Consider the following 22,056-nt stretch of genomic DNA (forward strand, 5'->3'; position numbering starts at 1 on the left):
TGGATTGAAGCTGAGGCGTATGTTGGCATCAAGGATTCGGCGGTGAAGACCTTTATTTGGAAAAACATTATATGTCGACATGGAGTTCCGTACGAAATAGTCACTGATAATGGACCGCAATTCATTTCACACGAGTTTGATGCCTTTTGTGCGGACTGGGGAATTAAAGTTAGTTATTCTACTCCAAGATATCCGCAAGGAAATGGTCAAGCCGAAGCCGCGAACAAGACGATATTAAGCAATCTCAAGAAACGCTTAAATCATCTAAAGGGAGGATGGTATGAAGAAATCCAACCCGTCCTGTGGGCTTATCGTACAACCCCTAGGCGACCTACAGGAGAAACTCCATTCTCTTTGGTTTATGGCATGGAAGCGGTAGTACCAGCTGAACTCAATGTGCCCGGACTTCGTCGAACAAAAGCACCGTTAAATGAGGAAGAAAATTCAGCAATGCTTAACGATTCACTAGATACCATAAATGAAAGGCGTGATCAAGCTCTAATTCGGACTCAGAATTACCAGCAGGCAGCAGCCCGGTATTACAATTCTAAGGTTAAAAGTAGGCCGTTCTTCGTGGGAGATTATGTATTAAGGCGCGTCTTTGACAACAGAAAAGAAGAAGGTGCCGGTAAACTCGGTATTAATTGGGAAGGACCTTACATTATTACCGAAGTGGTTCGGAACGGTGTTTATAGGTTGAAAGACTTAGAAGACAATCCAGTCAAGCGACCTTGGAATGTGATCAACCTAAAGAAATTTTATGTTTAGAAGCTACATGCATTGTTTATGTACATGAACTACGATTTGGCTTGATCCCGAAATGGGTACGTAGGCAGCTCGAAAACGAGTTCAGCTATTAATAAAATTTTTGTTTTATTTCTTTATTAAAGGAAGAAGGTTCGGCTATGCGAACATACAAGAGATTAGAAATAAAGCGTTTATTCAAAAAAAAAAGGGGCGAAGTGTCCCTCATCGTACACTTTGAACTACGAAATCCTCGTTGACGAGCAGAACACTTCAATCCCTTGACCAGCAAGATCGAGGATTGACATCATGCAGTCCGGAATTCGAGCAAAGTCAGAGATTCCAAGCTCAATCCACTCTCCGGGGTGAGATTCAAGGATGTGAAGATTTCTTGACACCGTAGTAAGCCTGCGTTGCATCCGGTTAATCCTCTTCCGGAGCCTCCTCTTTTCCGACGTAAGCTTCCGGTGTTGAAGTTCAAGTGCCTCTATAAACGCCGTCGCTGTTCCTTGGTCTCTGATTGGGAGATCCCTGATCAAAGCACATGGGGCTCGGATCTGAGATCTCGAGAGGCCGCGAAGTGGGGAAGGCTGCCTGTTGGGCTCACTTGGAACATCTTCATTCATCATTCCAATTCTGGAGAAGTCGGGCATAGATTCTGAACAGCGTAGATTGAACTCCATGCCTGCTAAAATAAAAAAGTGGTGAGGAGTAAAGGGGAGTTGAACCTATAATTTATAGGAACCCCATATCCCTAGCAAGCAGCGGATTCTATCCAAGGAATGGAATGATTCGCGGAGAGATTTATGCCCTCGAACGGATCCTGCATTAAAAGACGCATCTCGAAGAATATTTGGAAAAGAAGGAAAGTAGCAAATATTTCCATAAATAAAAGGGGCCGAAGCCCATTACGAGTTTTTTTTAAAAAAAAAGCAGTAAAGAAATTGGAGAACATTTATGGGAGAGGCTCAGGAACAGGCTCCTTCATCGCCGGTTTAGTCCTCGAAGTGGACGCCTTGTTTTTGGCATCCACTTCGGAACGATCCCGAAGGCGTTTCCGGCAGTCGCTGGCCTCCTCCTCCAAGTCCTCTTCCTCTTCACTATCGCAGACAGGGGCGTTCACGGGACCCGGGACTCCTCTAGCGCGGAGATACATCCGAAGCATCTTCGGGATCTCAGCAACGGAATCAAAGTTCCGCCACTCCCATTGAAAGGGATCGCTCTCCAGGGCCCGTATCTTCCTTTCCACCCGGGCGATGCGAGCCTCGAGCGTCTGCCTTTTGAGGCCCAGCCGTTGCCTCTCTTCACACAAGCGACGGTGCTTGTCGGCAACCTAGCATAAAGATGAATGAATAAGATGAAACAAAGAGTTTTTAATCAAAAAACTTCAAATATTTACCTTGTCAATGAAGTCGCAAGCCTCTTTTTTCTCCTTTGAAGGAAAGTGAAAGACGGCATGAGGGAAGAGAACGCCGGCCGGCTCAAAGCCGTCGCCGGACAAGAAGAGTGGGCTGCCGGGATCAACGGGGGCTACTGTTTCGCTTTCCATTCTTAAAATATTTCTCAAGTGAGACTCTAGAGTCATGTTTAATAAAGCCTAGAGGTAGGTAAGCCTTTATTTATAATGATTTAGGGTTTGTCTTGGAACCATAAATTCATTAATGGTAGCGTTTCCGAGTGGGTTAAACCATTTTTGGAAAATCGAGAAAAGGCAATTATTGCATTAAAAGACGAGCCGTTTTCTTTAAGAAGGGAAAGAGCAACCGTCGCATTAACTGCAAAAGTTTCTAAGGCCCAAGCCTAACAAGTTTACCGAGTTGACTAAACCCGAAGTGGGGAACTCGCGTTAAGCCGAGCTCAGCTCTCGCATTCTAAAGAGAAAGGTCTGATCAGCCTAAAAATCTCGAAAGCATTGCCACAAGGCCACAAAAGGGTTAAAAGCGGACTTTGCAAACCCGCATATAATTTTAACCAAACCCCCTTGGGTCACAACCTAGAAAGGTTTAAAAGCCTCCTCAGGCAAATATCTTGTTCAAAAAGCCTCCTTAGGCAAAAATAAATTCGAGATTAAGTCTTAAAATAAAAAGGGACAATCCCCAATTTAAAGTGGACACAGCCACTATGGAGCAATCTCCACCTCGGGCTCCTGCTCAGCAACCAGAGTTTCATTCACCTCCTTGACTGGTGCTTGATCAGATGAAGCTCCCTGACCACCCTCCGCGGAACAACCAACCTCTGGAGTAACCTCCGGTACCACAGGAGCTACGGGCGGGACAATGCCCTCCGTCTCATTTGAACCTGGAAATAATAATTCCAGTCAATCAAAGGTACAAAGTAAGAAAAGGTAAGCCTTAGGAGCCAAGCGTTACCTGCCCAGTCTAAACCCGATTCACTTATTGGAGGTGATTCAGTAAAGAATGCCTCGAAGTCAGGCGGGTTGAAGGCCGAAGTGGGAAGAGCTGCCAAGCGACTCCGTTTTTCAGAAAGGTTAGTCGACAGCTCGGTCCTTTCTTGCTCTTCAGAGAAATCTGCTTCATGGATTTGATCCAGCAGAATCAGGTTACTTTCGTGCTCCTTGATGTCTGACTCCAAGTCCGATCTAGCTTTCTCGGTTTGCATGAAGCGAATGGCCCCTTGGATCAATTCCATCCCGCGTCCCTTAACTTCCTTTCTGGCCTTCGATGCCGACCTTGCCAACTCAGAATCACGCAACTTGGCTAGCGCCTTGTACTTCGCGTCAAGCTCGATAAGTTGGTTGTTCAGGGTGTCGGCGGATGATTCGGATTCGTGAAGTCTACTCTGAACACCAGACAGTTCGTCTTGGAGTTTGTAATTCCGGTCGTAGTAGTCTTGCAGTTCCCCCTTTACCTGCGCCAACTCCGACGTCAACCTATCGACCTTGTCCTCCAGATCGTGCTTAGAGCCATCAGAAGAGTTGAGGTCAGCCTCAAGAGCTGAGAATTTCTTCTTCCACATGTCAATCTCCTTCTCCCGTCCGATGACCAACCCTTCGTAATGTTCGATCATGTCGTTAAATTTGCTCTGGGCCTGGCATTATACATGAACCAGGGATGGTGAGTCAGTTCGCAGAATGGCAATGCAAAAAAAAAAAAAAAAAAAAAAAACGGAACTAACCCGAGATGAGTGGTGAGCGTGAAGCAAATAGCGTTCACGAATCGCAGGGCGCCATTTGTTGAAATCTGGCAAGATCGAACCCGAACGGGTCTTGAAGCATCGGAAGACGCTGCCTTCTGTCTCCATAGCTGTGAGGAAGGAAGAATTGTAAAAATTGGAATTTTAATAAAGACAAAAAGTTGAAGTATGTAAACCACCAAACCTGAAAGTGATTTGACTTGAGGGACAAGAGCAGGTTTTAACCTCGAGGAAGCATCTCGAGATTCAGAGTCTCCTTTTTTCGGAGACGCACTCCGAGCAGTCTTTCCACTATCAGGCTGGGAGGAGGAAGACATATCAACCGGACGTGGAGGACCCATTGGTTCAGGAGGAGGAGATGATCGAGGTGAGCGGTCAGTCCGGGCCCTCGACTTTTCCCTCTGCGGAGAAGAATCGTTGCGAGAGGATTTGTCTCTCTTCCGGCGAACCAAGTTCTTAATTGGCTCGTTACTAAAATCATCTCGGGGGGGGCGAGGTGAATCACGGCGAGGAGATTGAACCCTCCGAGGAGAACGTGAGTCGCGACGATCGCGACGAGGAGTTAATCTGAAGGAAGCGACAGATCGAGCTCCCTCGGTGCTGCCGTCATCGACCAGCAAGGTTCTACTGTAGTCCTTCTTGTCTATGGAAGTCGCGAGGAACTTTTTCTTCTCCTCGCAAGCCTCAGCCATCGGCTTGGAAAGCAACTTACGCTTGGCCGCAAGGGCCCGAGATGACATTCCTTGAGTTGAAGGAGGGGGAGGAATTTGGTGAAGATGACCAGGCGGACTCATCCTGAGTCTGTGGTTAGCTTCCAGGAATCGTTCAAGAGTGAAGGAATTCCAAAGGGTTTCCCCTTCAAGAATTATTTTGAAGAATTCGATGAACTCTTCAGATGGGAGATTGGAAGCGATGAAAGCTGCGAAATGAAACAACGGTGTTAGTTAATAAAGATAAAGAAACAACCGGGAAAGATACGGGCGACCTAATCTCTACCAGGTTTCGCCGACCACTTCGAAGGGAGGAAATCTGCAAGATTTCCAATCGAAGCGGGAGTTTTCTTAATCAAGAACCAAGGATGATGCCAATTTTCATCCTTGTTTGGAAGATGCGAAATGATGTTCCTGTTGGCGTTAGGATATGCTGAGAAATACCCCGTTTTCTTCGATGAGCTTCTCACGCTTAGAAGCTCATTTAGTTCGGCAACTCCGATAACGTAACCGGCCTCCGCCGCGATTGTTATAATGCCGAGAATAGTACGAAGAAGATTGGGGGTTAATTGAGGAAGAGCGATTTCAAGGGCCGCTAGGTATAAAATTAGGGCTTCGGGAAGAGGAAAGGTCAGCCCGCAACCTTTGAAATAAATCTCATACACACAGAAGTAACCATCGCGATGGTTCTCTGGAGATTCTGTGGGGGAAGCTATTTGTGCTTCCGCTATAATTTCCGGCGGAATCCGGCAAAGCTCTCTCAATCGCTCGAGGGATTGAAGAGTACAAATGGATCTATAGTGCGGACCGGCAATATCACCAGGGCGGGTGCACTCGTCGTTACTAGAACGCCTCTCGTCGAAAGACGGAGACTCGGGTCTATCGGAATCAGAATTCATTGGGAAGAAAGAAAAATTCAAGATCCGGCGAAGAGGGGTTTTGGTGAAGGAACGAAGAGAGAGGTTTTGATTAAAGTACAAAAGTAAAAGAAGAGAGTAATGGTGAAAAGAAGTTACCTCATGCTAATGATGAAACCGCCTTGGAAGTCGTGTGGGAAGTGGGAAGGTTTTTCCCGTTTTAATAGTAATTAATCAATATACGGTCATAATGATGACAGATGTCACTCGGTTAAAAATGGTTAGTGCCGAAATTAAAGGAGTGATGGGATTTTCGGCGGGAAATCAGAAAGATTCTCGAGCGCAATCTTTGGCCACTTGAGCATTTAAAGTCCTCCGAATTGGAATAGCACTTCGAAGAACTTGGGGGGCTAACTGTTGGTGTCGGATCCCGCACCAGAAGTACGAGGCCAACCAAAGATTGCCACGTAGTCAAGCGGGTGGCCCATAAAGGATGAAGCCCATTGGGCCCATGAACCGAGGGGACGGTCGAAGTGGTTGTCACCACTTCGAGAGTCCGAAGTGACTGCACTGAGATGTGAGTTCGGTGTAGAAGACGCGAGTAGGTCGGTTCAAGGACACTTGGGCCAAAAGAGGCGAGGCCCATGAAAATCAGAGTCAACTCAAATTCAAACGTTGAGCATTAAAGTCGAAGAATCAAAACGGACACATTTAAGAAGAAATAATTGTACTTAATTACTCATTTTAAATGTCGCTTATCTATGTATAAATATAGAGGCCAATGGCCATGTAAAAGGGATTCCTCTCAAGAGAGAAATACTATAGCAATTTTCATATCAATTTACAAGTTCTTACGTATTCATTTTTGTCCCTCAAAATAATCTTTCCCACTTAACAAAATACTTGAGTGTGTGAATCCGACATCCACAATTATGACGAGGTTTAATCATTTTTTTTTTGATAAAGGTCTTTTAATCTGGTGGTTAAAACGTCGTTGTACAATCTCAACGAATATTCGGCTCTCCACAATGTGTATAGATATATCAAATAGTTAAAAGAGTAAGAAAAAAGCAATTCTTTCTTTGTAATTAACTCTCTAAAGATTCTTAAACAAAAAACATGAAGTAAAGAAGAAAGAAACCTTTCTAGATTATTTTGAGCAATGTACTTTGGTTAAAGTTGTAGTTTAAGTTGAAAAATAAAACAAGCAAAATGTATTGGTTCATTTTATACTTAATTTAAACCGGCATCTTCAGTACAAGCTGACCCTCCATAACACTGCAAGAAGTGATAAAAACACATGAACAACATTGTCAAGTCCCTGAAATTGTTACAACGAATTTAATCATTTGTTGTGCGCAAGACGATTACCTTTTGACATAGTAGTAGCAAAAGTCGGCGAGGATGAAGGTTTGAACGATCTCGGCTATTAGAGCAACCGGGAACCAAAAGTAACCAGCCCCGAGTAGCCATAGGTAATGTCCACGAGTTTCAACGACCTACGTTTTTAGACCATTTAGTCTCGTGAGCTTACTCATGAAAGCTTAATTAATGGATAACAAAATGAACTTTACCTGGATAATCCAGTGAGCGCATGCCAAGAATCTAGCTATTCCGAGCGCAAACACGTAATGAGCTGTGAAAGGCTCTATGATCTGAAACGATTGTTAGAGAAAATGTTAAACTTGTTATTTTTATAACCGGATAAGTTTTTGGACCTAAGTCAAGACTAATCCCGAGACTTGTAGAAAACCAGAATTTCTTACCACTTAAATTTGTCTACATCGGCCTAAGTTTTGAACCTAAGAGAAGCAGATTTTCTTGCCACAAAATATGTCTATATTTGTCAATATAAGTGTAGTGGATGAGACTCGATCCACTAGATCAACATGACGAATATTGAACCACTAGAACATCATACTTGGTTAAAATGCTAAATCTACCGTTTGACAGAACAAATCTAAAGATACATAAAAGCGGCTGACCTGAGCATTTTGCATCAATCGAAGCTGAGGTAGAACAGAGACAGATTCTGTGTAAACGCAAAACGCCCACAAGATACGGTGGAAGTAAGAATAACTCGTACTCGGGTTGATAACCAACGCAAGGATAGCTGATGGTACAAGCTGGTTGGCGAAAAAGCGAGAAACATGTTAATCATTTTGAGAGAATCGAAAAACAATCAACATTTTCACACACTCTTTAAATCAAAAGCATTACCACATAGTAATTGTAGCAAGTGTCTAGAGACTTTATATAAGATGCTTTCAGCTTGTATCGAATCATATAAATGACCCATAGAGTCGAAACCAAGGTGGCGAAATCGAGAACTGTATGGATATCCCCTTCCATGTTTATGCTGCATATCAATCTCACAGCTAGAAATATTGCTGTCACTTCTTGAGACTTTAGAGAAAGACCTAATAATTCAAACCATTTACATATTCTATGAGACAAAACCAAAATGATCCATTGACACAATATAAGCATAAATGTTCACTAGCCAAACTAAAAGAACTTATAAGATTCCACAACATTGACAATATAAACAGAAATGTTCACTAGCCAAACCAAAAGAGCTTATAAGATTACACAACATTGAAACAATATTTAATCACCTTACCAAGAACAAATGTCTACAATTTAAAGTTAAAATTTTTTATGACACGGTGGGATTATTATTGTTACCGGAGCAAGTCTTTTGGCGAGTGAGTTTGTAGATAAGGATCAAGATTCCGGTGGCGTGGATGAGCTCGGAGGCAATGAAAAAGTGATTGTGATTCCTAACGGTGAATTTCAGAAACACGACGAGGATCAAAGAGATGATAATTCCTAAAGCTATCTTAACCTTGTTCGATTGTTGTCTTAGCCACCCGAAAACCATGTTCACGGCGGAGACACCTCTTCTCTTCCCCATGATATGATTATTACAAATCTCTCTTTGTCTGATCTATCTCTGTTGTGTTGTGTATTTCTCAGAGCTTTTATGCGACGTTCGTGAAAGCGAAGGATACGTTTTGTTGAGTGAGCGGAGACACGACGAGGGCATGCGGTCGATGACGTGGCGATTATAATTTTGTGATCTGATCTACGAGTCGTGTTAAGACACGTGTGAGTGATGGTTTTTTGTTTTTGGTATCAAATCTTTAATGCAAATCTTTGGTTTTTGAAGGCCTTTTTATTAGGAAATATATATATTTTTTTTTCCTCAACCTTTTTATTAGGAAATAAAGTTATGTATTTTTGACTATTTTATTGCCCGTTTTGTAAGATTTATCGGAATCATTTGGAGGCCAAAATCAGAATCGTGGACAAAAAAAAAGGTTTAGTTTCTTTTTATTTAATTGAGATATTCAGATCGATTTCACATAAATGTGTAATTATGTACATAATTAAGAGTTTGGATACGACTTTTTTTTCGTTTCTTCCTTAAATATGCGGACACGTCTATATATGGAAACTCACCGGTTCACGATTGAACCAGAAAAATTAGAATACTGGTTTTGGAGTCCAACTTAATTTGTGTGATTTTTTAGCGATGTTCTAACAAGCGAGGTTGCTTATGCCTTTGGCGCTAGGCACTGGCTGCTGGGCGTTTAGGAGACGCGTAGACGACAGCCTCGTCCATCTAAAAACGCATAAAATCTCGTTTTAATGCATTTTTTAGTTTTAAGTAAGTTTTTTTTTTTTTTAACTAAGTTATATATATATATATATATTTATATCCATATTCATAGTTATAAATACTTATATATTACTTGATATAACTAAATAAATGTGTTGTCTAAATTTACTTACAATTTTATATTTTGTTCCTCTTATAGATATTTATGTATAATAATATTTTATGTTATAAACGTTAAAACCAGGTAAAATCTCTTAGGTCTCGGTTAAACATTTTAGGCGCTAAACATTGAATCACCGCCTATATACTGTTTAGCGATTTCTTGAACATTGATTATTTTCTAGTCTTATCGATTTATGGTTTAGTTTTGTTTGGTTTAAAATTTTGTTTATAAAACTGCCATAAAACTAATTATATTTTGGTTTCATACAATTTTAGTTTTGTTGTGTTTGGTTTTAGTTAATAAAAATATTTAAGAGCAACTTATTTAGTCACTAACCAAAACCATGCCAACATAACATTAAACACATGCTTTTGATTGGATTGAAATGGATTGCTGGAACCATCGGTGAATGGTACGTAAAACACTAAAACTAGTGGTGATGAAATAAAAGTACAATATGTTTTTTATTTACTATTTTATGAATGATCTTCATGAACAATAATATATTTGTAATTTGATCATGGCTTTTGCTTTGATATTTTGCTTTAAAGCAAAATTTCCTATACACGTGTTGCATATATTTAAATTAGCATAACTATAAAAAATGTGAAAGTTCATGAATTTATTATTTGTTAAATTTCTAAAAAAACAAAAAATATTATCTATGTGTCACATATAGGTGCTGTTCGTTTGGCAGTCGCAGGAGGCCTGCGATTGCGACTGCGACTGAAAGTTGTTCGTTTGACAGTCGCAGGATCCTGCGACTACTAGCGCGATCAGTCGCAGCGACTCGCGACTAAAATTTTTGATCGCAGGAAAAATTAGCGATGCGATTATTTAAATGGCGATTAGTCGCAGCGATCAGTCGCGCGATTGCTAAACGAAACATCCAGCGATTTTAAAATCGCAGCCGCAGTCGCAATCTCTGGCGATTATGAAACGAACATGACCATACTTAAACTAGTATGAATATAATTGTTCGTTTGTTGGGTGAAAATTCATGAACTTCTATCTCAATATATTGGATATCTAATTTTTGGATTCCATACCATTTTAAGTTTTATTAGTAAGTTCTTAGATTCATGAACGTCATTCTCAATATTGTGTAGTGACTAGAGATACAATTTTCATGCGCCAATCCCTTTTCTTTTCTTTTTAATGTTAAATTACTAATATAATTTTTTATATAAAAAATATAGCTTAAAATAGTATTTTCTAAACATCAAAACTACTTCTCTTTATTTATTTTAACGAATATAAACTAAGTACTCGTTAAACTATTTAATTCACACATATGGGTTTTATTGAATTCACACATTAATTAAAACCCACTTAATTGGTAATGAGTAAATTGCTCATATCGTTTATATATTAGGAAAAAATTTCTCATCTTTCTCATGTGAAAACTTTTTCTACATGTCTTCTCATGATTCTTCTCGACAGAATCATGTCCTTCGAAATAAAGTTCATCTAGTTATCTTGCTGAAATTTAGTTTTTTTTTGAACCATCAATTAGTGAGGTGATCAAGCCAGATGAATTGAACATCGTGTGTTTTAGCTTAATACCATGATAAGTAATACGGAATTCCAACTCAAAAGCAATTGAGAATGAGTCATTGGCTCATAGCCCACATGATGGTGGGCTGGTGGCTTGGCGGGCCCAGGGTGGTTGGGTGCAACTCCTTCCTTTCCATGGTTGAGCTTTGGTCCAATTAGTTTACCTGGTAGTTAGAAATGCATGCGGCCTGACTACCCCTGGCACTTAGTCGGAAGGCATTCTAAACTCGGAATAGGCAGAGTGGTAACCCGTAAGGGCTTAACCGTTAACACGGTGGACCAGTCCACTATGTAGCACCTCGGTGCGTTTCTATCGGGATCGACCAGATAGCCGATAGGATTTATCAAAAAAAAAAAAAAAAGTCATTGGCTCATATAATTTTCCCATAATATATTAACCAAGTTTTTTCCAATTTTTCTGATGTGAGATCTTTCTACACATATTTTTATTGAACCCCCATAGATCGGAAGAGATTCAATAGAAACGATCATTCCGCTTTTATTATAAGTCTTTTGACATATCCATTTTCAAAATTTAAACTTCGAGATGTCGTCGGCTGGTGAAAACCCCTAATTAGATTGTCACTGGTTATTAGCGGATTGTAGTAATATTGGAACTGAGGGAGAAAAATGCTTTCGAAGCTTAACTAGCTAGGTTGTAAAAAGCGATGAATCTGGAAAATGATGATTAGCCTTCGTTAATTTTCTGTAAACTTATGACGCTAATGGCTTGATGTTGTGGCCCTTTTATGGTTTTTTGTTTTTTTTTTTTATAGTGAGAACGACCTAAGACCTCAGTTTAATAGCATCATGACTCTTCTAAAATTGTTTTTTAATCGAATTTGTTATGACTAATTGTTGTGGTTGAATGATCTTAAATATGTGTAATGGGCATCTGGATATTTGTTTTTTGTTTGGTTTATGGTTGTACTTCTTTGGCTATTCAATATTTCAATAATAAAGAAGAAAGAAATTAAATTAAATTTTATTTCATATATCAAAGAATTTATACACATAATAGAGCCCATTATACATATTTTGTTGCAAAAAAATAGATCCCATTGCTTCGTTGAAGAAATTAGTTACTATTACACGTACACGAATTAGTTAAATTCAAACCCCATGAGCATCGCCAATATTGAAGATCAATCCTGTGAAAGTTTTTGAAACATATACATAATATGACTTATGTGGTTGCATAAGTCCATAAAATATGCCATTAGATCTCATGGAGTCTGTCGGCGGCATCGGTTGATTGTGGAGCAGCCACGACTATATGAGTTTACCGGAGTACGTGGTTTATATTGTGGACGCTGACATCCTTTATGAGCATTAGGACGCAAGCATGGATTGAGAATACCCGGATTTAAATATTTCCTCTTGGGATTGTTAGCTTCAACTCGTCCTGCAATCAATATGCTACAAATCACCAACAAGATTATCATAAATGTCTTCATTTTTTTTTTTTTTTTTTTGTTTCTCTCGTTGGTGATTTCAAATATTGTTTCTTTGTTATCTTGTGGCTTTTGTTTGAGATGTGGATATGGGTACATATAGAGCTTTGAGCAGATGCTAGTTTTAGCCAATACATATATGAAAAAAAAATCGGATTCTAAGTTAAGGATGTTAAACATGGTTTATAGCTAGAGATGCTTTTTCGGAATTCCATTGTTTTAAGAGCCTAATTTCTTTTAAATAAATAAATATGAGTAAAACTAACTATGTCAAATTCTTAAGAATATATAATTCACATTAAAAAATAGAATCCAAACATCAAATCTAATCTAAGCCCTACTATGTCCCTTGAGATAATTGGAGAAAAGAAAACTAGGTATATATGATTGTTGATACATGATCCCGAACCGAGAGTCTGGATCCACGGGTAGACATCCACATCATCTTCATGTCATAATGTGAGGACCCACAATCACGATCCGAGTCATCAGGTGGGAGAATTCGAAGATTTTGACCAGGAGCTCGCAGAAGACCAAATATCCATGAAAAACGAGCTGGGTTCATAACGAGTCTTTAGGAAAAAGACCCATAAAAAGCCCAAGGAGGAAAAATTGTATTTATTAGTTTTTTCGGTCTTTAATATAGCGTATAAATATATAGTCTAGGCCTGGACATAATACCCAAACCCGAAGAACCGAACCGAACCCGACTTGAAAAACCCGACCCGAACCCGAATCCGAAGTTTTAAAATACCCGAACGGGTTCTAAACTTCACAACCCGAAAACCCGAACCGGAACCCGACCCGAACTCGAACCCGAACAAGTACCCGAACATATCCGAAATATAAATATATAGCTATAATATATTAGTAATATTTATACTTGTAATAGCCTAAGTGTCTAAATTATTCGGATGTTAAGATATTTTCGGATGTTTTAGCTACTTTTGGTTAGATTAGGGTATAAAATACTTAAAATTTATAGATTTTCTGAGTATTTTCAATACTTTTCATAGAATCGGATACAAATTTTTAAATATTTGGATACTTCGGGTAAACCCGAATCCGAACCCGAAATATCCGATCCAAACCCGATCCGAACCCGAAGTTTTAAAATACCCGAACGAGTCTTAGTTTTCTAAATCCGAAAAACCCGAACCCGAAAAATCCGACCCGAACCCGACCCGAATATCCGAACGCCCATGCCTAATATAGTCCTAAATCTAATAAAGAGACGGATTTTTCTCTGAATACAAGACAATAATACATTTTTTCCTATTTTTTCATTACGTAAAAGCTAATCTATATCACAAACACTTTGGTACTTTTGTTCTTATGAGTTTTTATCTCACATTTTACTACAAATTCTAAGTGTTGAATATGATATTCACAATGTTTTTGGTATTTATGATTTTGATTTCGGTACCAAATTAAAAGAAGATGCTTGTGGTATTTATGATTTTGATTTTATACTGTTTTGTTGATTTTAAGACTTTCGAGTTTTTAATATATAATTTAATATTATTTTTTCCACAATTCTCCTTTTTTTTGAATTTATTAATGTTAAATTATATTCAAAGAGTAAATAAACGTTTATACATCTGGTGCAAACTTTTCTTTAAAAAACTTCTAAAGAGATCTATCTATGGTGTTGTGTCGACACAAAACACATTTGAATCCCTACTACATATCTCTTCACCTCCTCTTTTCAGTGTACTCAAGCGATTGCGAATGTTCTTATCTATAATCTTCCCAATCTTCTCCGTCGTTGAAGGTTGCTCTACATGTCTCCTGTCGTTGCTTTCTCTCCATATGGAGTGGATCACATTCTGAAACACATACCCGATTATGATTCATTTCGTGTTGTCCAAGTCTTTACTCGCAAGAACCTGCATAACCCTCTAGCCATCTTGCCGAGAATTTGTCTAAGAGAAGCCCATTCGCCAGTTCTTCCCACACTTTCCTCGAATAAGGGCATAGAAAGAATAGGTGCTCCCTCGTCTCAATAGGTTCTTGACAAAAAATTAGGCCTGGGCATAATACCCGAACCCGAATAACCGAACCGAACCCGACTCGAAAAACCCGATCCGAACCCGAATCCAAAGTTTTAAAATACCCGAACGGATTCTAAACTTCACAACCCGAAAACCCAAACCCGAACCCGAACAAGTACCCGAACATATCCAAAATATAAGTACATAGTTATAATATATTAGTAATATTTATACTTGTAATAACCTAAGTGCCTAAATTATTCGGATGTTAAGATATTTTCGGGTGTTTTGGCTACTTTGGGGTAGATTCGGGTATAACATACTTGGGTTTTATAGATTTTTTGAGTATTTTTCAATACTTTGCATAGAATCGGATACAAAATTTATAATATTTGGATACTTCGGGTAAACCCGAAATACCCGATCAGAATCCGACCCGAACCCGAAGTTTTAAAATACCCGAACGGATCTTAGTTTTCTAAATCCAAAAAATCCGAACCCGAAAAACCCGATCCGAACCCGACCCGAATATCCGAACGCCCAGGCCTACAAAAAATGCAGCATGTATCCACATTTTCCTTCCATCTAACCATTCTTTCCCCTGTTGCAACTCTGTTTTTCACAACCAACCAAGTAACAAAAGCATACTTTGATGTAGCATTCGAGAACCAGATCTCCTTATGTCCTTGCATCACTGGCTTAGCGATGCAGACTTATGACCATGTTTCTTTGGATAAAAACTTCTGTTGATAGCAATCATTTTTCCCTTTCCAAAGTGCTACATCTGATTCTGTTTCCAGCCTTGCTTGCCTCTGTTTTTGCAGTTCCTCTTCAACCAGATTTAATACCCTTTTTCGATGCTTTCTTTTCCGAGGTTTCTTCATCACTTCATTAAGCATGGTTGCTTTCGGATTACCCCTATCAATGTAGCCACGTTCTCCTAGTGTCTCATGAAGACAACCCAACGAGTTCCATGAGTCATACCGAAAAGAAGTTGTTTCACCATTTTTAACCTCCACGACCCACCTGTTGTGTTGTCTTTCACAGCCCAGAAAAAACCATCTCGTAGTAGATTTTTTTTTAACTCAATCCACCCAAAGGAAACCTTTCGCCGATAGTATCCTCCATATCAGTTTTAACACACACACACTTTCTCCCCTACGTTAATCACTTGGACATTGTTCATTACATCATATAGGGCTGATCCATTAGAAATCTTTGAAAAGTTGTTAATATGATTTCCTCTTCATGTCTAATATCTTTTTTTTTTTCAAATCAGTTCGTCTTCTTTTTATTTTATTTTAGATATGTGTTAGTCATTTGGACATAATTCAACTTTGGCCTTAAAATGTGGTTTGTAATGTTCATGTGTCAACCCGTTCTTATCATAAACATTGCATTGACGACAAACATAATCGAATTTAATAAGTGTTTTTTCTTTTTCCTAACTATAAATAGTATCTTTATCCATATGTGATGGTACAACTTTTTTGATGGTACAAGTTATAACAAAATGAAGACTTGCCTTTGCTAATACAAAGTAGATCCATATGTGAAGCAATCCAAACAAATAAGTAATGAAACCCCAACTGATCATATATATAGGTGACTAGAACTAGAATCTAGGTTTTAATTAGCACCATGCACGTTTTTTGTTGTTTTTTTTTTGTTTTAAGTGAAACAAATACTTTTTAGGATATGTGCCTAAACCAAGTAATCAAGTAGGGTTCTGAGATTGAAGCTTTAGAAGAAGTGGTGCTGCTTAATGGTAGAGAACGATCAAGACCAGCTATTTTGCTTTTGGGAGTGAGTTGAATATCCTTCACTAGTTGATTAGTCGTTTTGGATACTCGAGAGTGAATCCTCACATTCTTCCCGTTCCATATAGTATTGAGTTTTACATTACGAGAAGGAGATCTGTACCCAGCTATACCTTCAAAGCCTCGTTTGCTGGAGAGAATGCCGGATGTGTGTAGAACGATTTTCAAACCTCAGAAGCCACTGTGCAGAAGATGCAATTAGAAGGGACATTCAAACCCCATCCTCTAAGCCGATCATGCATGTTTAGGTATACTCTGAGAGAACCATACATATTTATACTAAGGAACCGACAAGGATGAGGGATGGATAGACTGCCAAGTTCTAGACGAAAAGAAGATACTTGGTGAGCCTTGAAGCAACATATAGTGACACATAACAGAATCAAAATTTCCTGAAATTAAGTACAATTGGAAGATTGTTGGACATGTAGTGTTATTGCGTGAATCATTCCTTTTGAAGCATTCAATTTGAATTGGTTTAAATATGAATGGTGATAACTACGACACTATATGCAAAATCAATAGGTTTATGTTGTGGTCATTTATATCTATACTAGCTTACAACTTCAAATTAAATCTCAAAAATAGAAATAGTTTTAAGTTTTAACCAATAGTAGGCTTATGTTGTTCTTTTCACAGTCGCGGCGACAGCGAAGGCAACACAAAAATTGATAGCCAGAAACTCATTAAATAGACTTAGGATTGAAGATCCATACATCCAGCGACTGTCACTACTTTATAAATGAGTTTGAGAGGCTGCTGCTGGAATTTCCAGCGTCTCTGGAATCACCGGAAAAGAGTCGCAGCGACAGAGAATGAAAGAAAGGAAGAAGATATTAAAGAGAGATGAAAGCTAATTTTGGGTCGCCAATCGCTATCGCTGCGACTTTGAGCCGAACATGGCCATATGTCAAAAATATCCACTATGCTACACTTGAGTCACAAAAAAATATATAGCTAGTTATAATTTGTTTAGTAGCCATCTACAATTTATAGACAAAAATAAGTTTTGATCCCACTATTAAAATGATTAAATTCCATAAAGTAAGATTTAGGTTTTTTTTCTTGGTTTTCTGCAAGGTCAGATATTTTTTTTATATCAAGGTCCGATAGTTGATATACGAGATGAGACATAATAGGGTTTTAGGAGACGAATCTCAATGAAATTACTCAACAATAATAACAAACTCATACCATTATAAGCACAAAACATGGACAAAATTACTTCAATAAATACATGATCTTGTTCTTGTGTATTGAATTCAAAATATATAGTAAGATTTATTAATCAACTGGAATTATCATATACAACGTCATGTGTATATATATGAATATATAATATCATTGCAAGTCTCATGTAGAAGAAGGATCAATATAAAGGGACGTCGTCATGTGAGGTTAAACCTACGCATCTCGTCTGCACCGGTTAATTCCACCGCAACCACGACTATATTTGTGAACAGGGACACGGGGTTTTTGGTGGGAATTGTGAGGATGACATCCCGCTGGAGGAGTAGGACCACGGCACCGGTCAAGCACGCCTGGATGTAAATACTTTCGGGCTTTGCGAGCCTCTGATTGCTCCACCATCACAGCGACACAAATCACCAACAAGATTATCATCCATGCCTTCATTTTTAGTCAATTAATATGTTGATCCTTCTTCTTGAGGCCTTTGTTTCTGCGAATTAGGAGAAAAGTGGATTCATATATAGAGAGCTTATAGCAAACTCTAAATTTAGCTAATCCATATTTGAGGAAACCACAAGATGTTAAAATAGAATTTTGAAGATATATACTTCCAGGTTGTTTTTTGTTTTGACTTCATGTCTTAGCAGTTAGCAAGTCAATGGATACCTAGCTAGTCTTATTTGTTTTCATTTGGCATATGCAAATATACATCAAGAGCCTTGGTTCCTCTCTTATGGTTACTTGGTTCTCTCTGTTTCAAGAGCCTTAGCACCAGGTAAGCGTCTGTTCTCTGTCCTTTGTTTTTGAGGTCCTTTTGTCTCTTTGGGCCTTCTACTGTTTTTTATTTCCGGTTTATGTATGGGCCTTGTGGCCGTCATGGGCCTACGGGCTGTGTATCTTTCTCTTTTATTGGAAATTTAAAGTTAAAAAAAAAAAAAAAATTTATACATCAATGACGGATAATCCATTTAGACGGAGAAAAAATTCCAATGTTACGGTTAAAGGCTAGAAATTGAGTATAATATAGCATTTCGTTATTCTTTGGTAAGTCCGCTTTACTTTGATTCTCTATCAACCTAATGTCAAAGGAAAGGATCACTATGGATAGTTGTCCACTTTATCTCAAACTTTTTTCTCCATAAATAGTGACTAACAATTTTTTGCTATTTTCAAAGAGAAATACGAATGTTTGCAAACTTTTTTCTCCATAAATAGAAGTTCCAGACCTACGCTTATACATTTTCTAGAGTCGGGATCAACATTGAACATATATTATCCCTTCTAACGTAAATCGAAATCGTGTCCTTTTGGAATGTTTACATTTTCGGCTTACCTAGATTTAACCATTGGTCCAACCCCATGTTAATAAACACGAATATTTGCAAACTGAACATTACCATTTCAATTGTGACGTGAAATTCGAAATTATTTGCTTATTTTACCTCCACTCATCAACTCGCATGCATTAGCAGACGTAGTGAAAGAAGAATTGGGTGCGCATGCCCCGAGTCAAATTCTAGATAAAATTATTTGGATTGTAATTTTTGATGACTTTTGATAGTAAAATAGTTAAAATTGAATATCTATGTGACTATATATGTCCCCATTAAATTTTGGTTCAATCTTTTGCTTGCCCCAAGCTCCTATTTTTTTTGTCTTTTCTAGCCACCGTTAGATTATTGCTTTTAATGACCATCAGAATGATTTATTTTTTTTACAAAAATATTATTTTGAGAAGAAAGAAACTAAAGTTGACATTTACTTTTATATTTCTTAACTTAGTGTTACATTTGTTCTTTGACAAAAAAAAAAAAAAAGTGTTACATTCCCTTTGTTTTAAAAGTTACAAAATCTTAGAATGTGATTCTTTTTCTCCCAAAAATGTTGTTTTAACTAAACAAATAAGTTGTTGATAAAAAAAAAACAAAAAACAAATAAGTTAACCATTATGCTTTCATCTATATATACATTTTTGGAGACATTTATGAAATAAATCCTATAGTTCCAATTTATTTACGATCAAATGCCATTGACATTAATTATTTAGATTTTCAAAATTAAATGAAAGATATTAACATTAAAAATCATTTCCAAAAATCTTAACCTAATATATTAAGCATAACTAATTCTTGCCACAATTACATCCATATTCAATTCGATTTCCTTAAAAGATCTCAACAATCCCTACATTTAATCGTAGCCATTCAAATCTTAATCCGGTTTTTAATCTTCAATCTTGACCGTCGGTCATACGCAATTAATTCAGAAATTATTATATAGTATTAATTATTATTAACTAAAATTTAAAAATATATATATAAAATCAAACTTTTAAATTGACTCAAATTATATGTCTATTAAATAAAATATTATTAAAAATAACAAAATGATGTTTAATTTCACGGGACGAGGTTATATAGTGGGACGGGTTTGGATCGATATTAATACGGGATGGTATTAATATCACAGATGAAATCTTAAAATTAACAATCAAAATACAATTAAACAATCTTAAACACTTAACAAAATAAACAATATTAAAAAATACTATTTAAAATTTAATTTTTTAGTTAAAAAATCGACACACGGTGTACCGCGGGGTAAACTCTAGTGTATATGCTAACTTTTCTTTCCATATGTGCATGTATAGGATTTCTATAACATTTTATACAAAATTAATCAATATAAAAAGTTGGTAATAGAGTGAGGGCTCGTTAAAAGTGAGAGAGGGGAAGAGGACCGGGGAAGTTAGAGTAAAAACAGGATTTATTTGAAACTCATTTTCAACAAATATATTTGATTGTGTTTATGTATTAAAATATTATGATAATATATTCAAATATATGAATTATTACACAAAATTAACTATGTTTTAAAGTTATATCGTAAATATTTTCGAAAGATGTTAAAAACATTTATGAATAAAATGTAAAAAAGAAGAATTATGATTAAAACACTATTGAAATTTTTTTAAGAATGTAAAATTATTTATAAGTGACAAAATACATAACGAAGAATTATAATATATATATATATATATATATGAGAAATTCTAGCAGGTCAAAACCCATACATTCGGATGGAGTCGGTACTCAGAATGACTTGTGGGTGCCTAAGAACTTCGCCCGAGAATTGGTGTTTTTGTTTGTCCACTGTTGTGGATGTCGGATTCACACACTCAAGTATTTTGTTAAGCGGGAAAGATTATTCTTGAGGGACAAAAATGAATATGTAAAAACTTATAAAATTGATACGAAAATTGCTATAGTATTTCTCTCTTTTGAGGAAGATCCCCTTTACATGGCCATTGGCCTCTATATTTATACATAGATAAACGACATTAAAATGAGCATTTAAGTACAATTATTCCTTCTTAAATGTGTCCGTTTTGATTCTTCGACTTTAATGCTCAACGTTTGAATTTGAGTTGACTCTGATCTTCATGGGCCTCGCCTCCTTTGGCCCAAGTGTCTTCGAACCGACTTACCCGTGTCTTCTACACCGAACTCGTGTCACAGTGCAGTCACTTCGGATTATCGAAATGGTGACAACCACTTCGACCGTCCCTTCGGCTCATGGGTCTAATGGGCTTCATCCTTTATGGGCCATTATCTTGATTACGTGGCAATCTTTGGTTGGTCTCGTACTTCTGGTACGGGATCCGACACCAACAATTAGCCCCCCAAGTTCTTCGAAGTGCTATTCCAATTCGGAGGACTTTAAATGCTCAAGTGGCCAAAGATTGCGCTCGAGAATCTTTCTGATTTCCCGCCGAAAATCTCATCACTCCTTTAATTTTGGCACTATCCATTTTTAACCGAGTGACATCTGTCATCATTATGACCGTATATTGATTAATTACTATTAAAACGGGAAAAACCTTCCCACTTCCCACACGACTTCCGAGGCGGTTTCATCATTAGCTTGAGGTAACTTCTTTTCACCATTACTCTCTTCTTTTTACTTTTGTACTTTAATCAAAAACTCTCTCTTTTCTTCTTCACGAAAAACCTCTCTTCGCCGGATCTTGAATTTTTCATTTTTATTCGATGACTTCTGATTCCGAAAGACCTGAATCTCCGTCTTACGACGAGAGGCGTTCTAGTAATGACGAATGCACTCGTCCTAACGACATCGCCGGTCCTCATTACAAATCCACCTGTACTCTTCAATCCCTTGAGCGATTGAAGGGGCTTTGTCAAATTCCTCCTGGAATTATAGCGGAGGCGCAAATAGCCGACCCTACGGAATCTCCTGAGAACCACCGTGCCGGCTACTTTTGTGTTTACGAAATTTACTTCAAGGGCTGCGGATTGACCTTCCCCCTTCCCGAAGCCCTAGTTCGATTCTTGGCGGCTCTTGAGATCGCTTTACCTCAATTAACCCCCAATCTCCTCCGAACCATCCTCGGGATTATAACCGTTGCGGCGGAGGCTGGCTACGTCATTGGAGTCCCCGAGCTGAATGAACTCCTAAGCGTAAGGAGTTCATCAAAGAAAACTGGGTACTTCTCGGCGTATCCAAATGCCAATAGAAACGTCATCTCGCACCTCCCGAACAAGGATGAGAACTGGCACCATCCTTGGTTTCTGATTAAGAAAACTCCTGCTTCGATTGGGAATCTTTCCGATGTACTCCCATCGAAGTGGTCTGCGAAACCTGGTAGAGACTAGGTCGTATATTCCTTTATTGTTTATTATTATTTTTTACTGACCGAATTCGTTGTTTCATCTCGCAGCTTTCATCGCTTCAACTCTCCCGACTGAAGAATTTGTCGAGTTCTTCAAA

At 38.1% G+C, this 22,056-nt stretch overlaps 3 protein-coding genes across 3 annotated transcripts; all 3 read right to left on the bottom strand.

Annotated features, from left to right (window-relative positions):
- Nucleotides 1-6,522: 6,522 nt before the first annotated feature.
- Nucleotides 6,523-8,571, bottom strand: LOC9319643 (putative ER lumen protein-retaining receptor C28H8.4). The gene is made up of 6 exons (XM_002885637.2): nucleotides 8,153-8,571; nucleotides 7,685-7,884; nucleotides 7,450-7,590; nucleotides 7,039-7,119; nucleotides 6,836-6,963; nucleotides 6,523-6,742 (listed from the first exon to the last, which is right to left on the bottom strand). The coding sequence occupies exons 1-6, from the start codon at nucleotides 8,379-8,381 to the stop codon at nucleotides 6,703-6,705; spliced, it is 819 nt and encodes a 272-aa protein (XP_002885683.1). The 5' UTR covers nucleotides 8,382-8,571; the 3' UTR covers nucleotides 6,523-6,702.
- A 3,205-nt stretch (nucleotides 8,572-11,776) lies between these two features.
- LOC9321750 (protein RALF-like 25) lies at nucleotides 11,777-12,344 on the bottom strand. The gene has a single exon (XM_002885638.2). It carries the CDS (start codon nucleotides 12,264-12,266, stop codon nucleotides 12,036-12,038), a length of 231 nt encoding a protein of 76 aa, XP_002885684.1. The 5' UTR covers nucleotides 12,267-12,344; the 3' UTR covers nucleotides 11,777-12,035.
- A 4,910-nt stretch (nucleotides 12,345-17,254) lies between these two features.
- LOC9321751 (protein RALF-like 26) lies at nucleotides 17,255-17,871 on the bottom strand. The gene has a single exon (XM_002885639.2). The coding sequence runs from the start codon at nucleotides 17,710-17,712 to the stop codon at nucleotides 17,482-17,484; it is 231 nt and encodes a 76-aa protein (XP_002885685.1). The 5' UTR covers nucleotides 17,713-17,871; the 3' UTR covers nucleotides 17,255-17,481.
- Between the last annotated feature and the right edge of the window lie 4,185 nt (nucleotides 17,872-22,056).

Source organism: Arabidopsis lyrata (assembly GCF_000004255.2).
Source record: "Arabidopsis lyrata subsp. lyrata unplaced genomic scaffold ARALYscaffold_3, whole genome shotgun sequence".
NCBI classification, from domain to species: domain Eukaryota; kingdom Viridiplantae; phylum Streptophyta; class Magnoliopsida; order Brassicales; family Brassicaceae; genus Arabidopsis; species Arabidopsis lyrata.